The sequence below is a fragment of the Cyprinodon variegatus genome, unplaced genomic scaffold (genome assembly GCF_000732505.1).
Source record: "Cyprinodon variegatus isolate N-32 unplaced genomic scaffold, C_variegatus-1.0 Scaffold942, whole genome shotgun sequence".
NCBI classification, from domain to species: Eukaryota; Metazoa; Chordata; class Actinopteri; order Cyprinodontiformes; family Cyprinodontidae; genus Cyprinodon; species Cyprinodon variegatus.
In genome coordinates this window covers 202,102-204,722 of record NW_015151395.1, presented here as the reverse complement: position 1 = coordinate 204,722, position 2,621 = coordinate 202,102, and the positions used below count along the sequence as shown (strand labels likewise).

The following is a 2,621-nucleotide window of genomic DNA, read 5'->3' as shown; positions in this document are numbered from 1 at the left end:
TGAGTTTATTACTTAAATTTTTCTGTAGTTGAGTTAGCGTCAGCTTGCATGACCGGAGCCGGTCATGCAAGCTAACGCTAACTCAACGGTGAGTTTATTACTTAAATTTTTCTGTAGTTGAGTTAGCGTCAGCTTGCATGACCGGAGCCGGTCATGCAAGCTAACGCTAACTCAACGGTGAGTTTATTACTTAAATTTTTCTGTAGTTGAGTTAGCGTCAGCTTGCATGACCGGCTCCGGTCATGCAAGGTAACGCTAACTCAACGGTGAGTTTATTACTTGAATTTTTCTGTAGTTGAGTTAGCGTTAGCTTGCATGACCGGGGCCAGTCATGCAAGCTAAAGCTCAAAAATTAAAAAGAAAAATAAGTATTGAGAAGCCGGTCATGCAAGCTAACGCAAACTCAACGGTAAGTTTATTACTTACATTTTTCTGTAGTTGAGTTAGCGTTAGCCTGCATGACCGGCTCCGTTCATGCAAGCTAACGCTCAAAAATTAAACTGAAAAATAACTATTGAAAAGCCGGTCATGCAAGCTAACGCTAACTCAACGGTGAGTTTATTACTTAAATTTTTCTGTAGTTGAGTTAGCGTTAGCCTGCATGACCGGCTCCGGTCATGCAGGCTAACGCTAACTCAATGGTGAGTTTATTACTTAAATTTTTCTGTGGTTGAGTTAGCGATAGCCTGCATGACCGGAGCCGGTCATGCAAGCTAAAGCTAACTCAACGGTGAGTTTATTACTTAAATTTTTCTGTAATTGAGTTAGCGTTAGCCTGCATGAACGGCTCCGTCATGCTGGTTTTCCTTCCGTATGAGCGCCACATGCGTCACGTCACGTGACTAAGAAACTGTAAGGGGATTGGCTGGGTGTTGGACGCCACAATCCATTGCTAATGTAAGTGAAAATATTGAGGTTGAATTTTAAAAGGTTGAATTTTTTTATGTGCAGATTTTTTTAACACTCAAAAATTAAACTGAAAATTAGTATTGAAAATGTAATTACTTTGAAATAGTAATGTGCATTTTGAGCTTGAAGAGAAAATAAATGAAAGTTCAACTGTGTAGAAATAATGACAATGAATTTTTGTTTAGGTCAAAAATGTGTTCTGAATATATTTTAACACTGAAACAGTAAGTACAAACATACAACATTTAAATTTCAGTGGCATTTTTAATTCAAATCCCAGCGACACCTAAATTCATATATCAACGGTCATCTGTCAATCAAATGTTTTCGGTCGTAGCACCTTGATCCAAATGTCGCAGCTAATATACGCACACTGAGCCTGGTTCTGCTGGAGGTTTCTTCCTGTTCAAAGGGAGTTTTTCCTCTCCACTGTCGCTACCAGCATGCTTAGTGTGAGGGATTGCTGAAGGGTCAATGAGTCGATGCAATCAGCTGGTTTTCCTTAGACAGAAAACTTTGAATCGTCTCTATAAAGTGACCTGAGATGACATGATGGGAATTGGTTCTATAGAAATAAACTGAATTTGAAACTGAACCTGTAGCCCTAAAGTTTTAAGCTTGAAATCGTCGATGAGCGTTTTTGAAGACACCAAAGTCGTGAGCCAGATTCCTCACTGACATCCCCGCAGCATTACTCTCCCTCCACCCAACTTTACCCTGAAATCCATACGTTCAGACCAGTAAAGCCAAACCCAGACCGACCAATCAGATTGGAAGCTCTGAAACTTAGGCTGCTGGATGACATCATCAATGAGATTTTAATAAATCTGTTAGACATTTTTAGAGGAGTAATCTTGTGGTGCGAATTCTACCATGTCTTTACGAAGAGATAAAGGAAAAAGCTCAGGTACGTTCCTGAGGTCTCACCTGTAGAAGTGAGCTTTAATGCGCTCCTTGATGAGCCACAGCGGATGGTACGGCTGGTTGTGCAGGTGGCGCCCCACCTTGCCCAGGATCTTTGGAGTGACGTTAGTGAAGTCATCACGAGGGTAGGAGTGGCCTAACAGCTCCACCGAGTTCTCACCAATCACAGGGTGGAGGGAGGGGCCGTCGGTGCTGAGGCACCTGGATGGCGCTGCGCAGCCATTGGTCCAGGCGTCTGAAAGGAGGCGATGGAGGCGAGGGCGGGGCCAGAGCTGATGGCGGGATAAGATCGATGAGCTGAACGTCATGATGATGGGTCCATGGAGCTGGAATAAAAACGAACATCAGTACTTTCATCTGAGATCCCAGCAGACAGAGAAAAGAAGCTTTAATGTCAATAAAACTAAATTAGATGAGTTTAAGATTTTTGTCTTTTGTTTTAAACTTCCTACCAGGTTCAAATATTATTACATTAATTAAAATGATTGATCTTTAAAGTCTGGTTTAGTTTCCAACCAGAGGCTCCTGGTTCAGTAATGGATGAGCTCAACGTTACGTTAGCTTCATTAAACAAACAATAAAACATTTAGATTTAGTTTCTATTTGGGATTTATTTATTCTATCCTGTTTATCCTATTAGGAGATCAAAGGAACAGGAGGATGACATCATCGTATATAAAGATATACAAGGATGGAGACATGTTGGAGATACATCCAACCAACCATCATCCATCCATCCATCCATCCATCCATCCATCCATCCATCCATCCATCCATCCATCCATCCA

At 41.4% G+C, this 2,621-nt stretch overlaps 1 protein-coding gene across 1 annotated transcript in view; it reads right to left on the bottom strand.

Moving 5' to 3' along the window:
* Positions 1 to 2,621, bottom strand: part of fars2 (phenylalanyl-tRNA synthetase 2, mitochondrial) — a 115,226-nt gene that overhangs the window by 83,233 nt on the left and 29,372 nt on the right. Inside the window, exon 2 of the mRNA XM_015398569.1 lies at positions 1,837 to 2,159. Within this exon, the coding sequence (XP_015254055.1) occupies positions 1,837 to 2,141 (305 nt within the window). The 5' untranslated portion in view covers positions 2,142 to 2,159. The remainder of the gene's footprint in view (positions 1 to 1,836; positions 2,160 to 2,621) is intronic.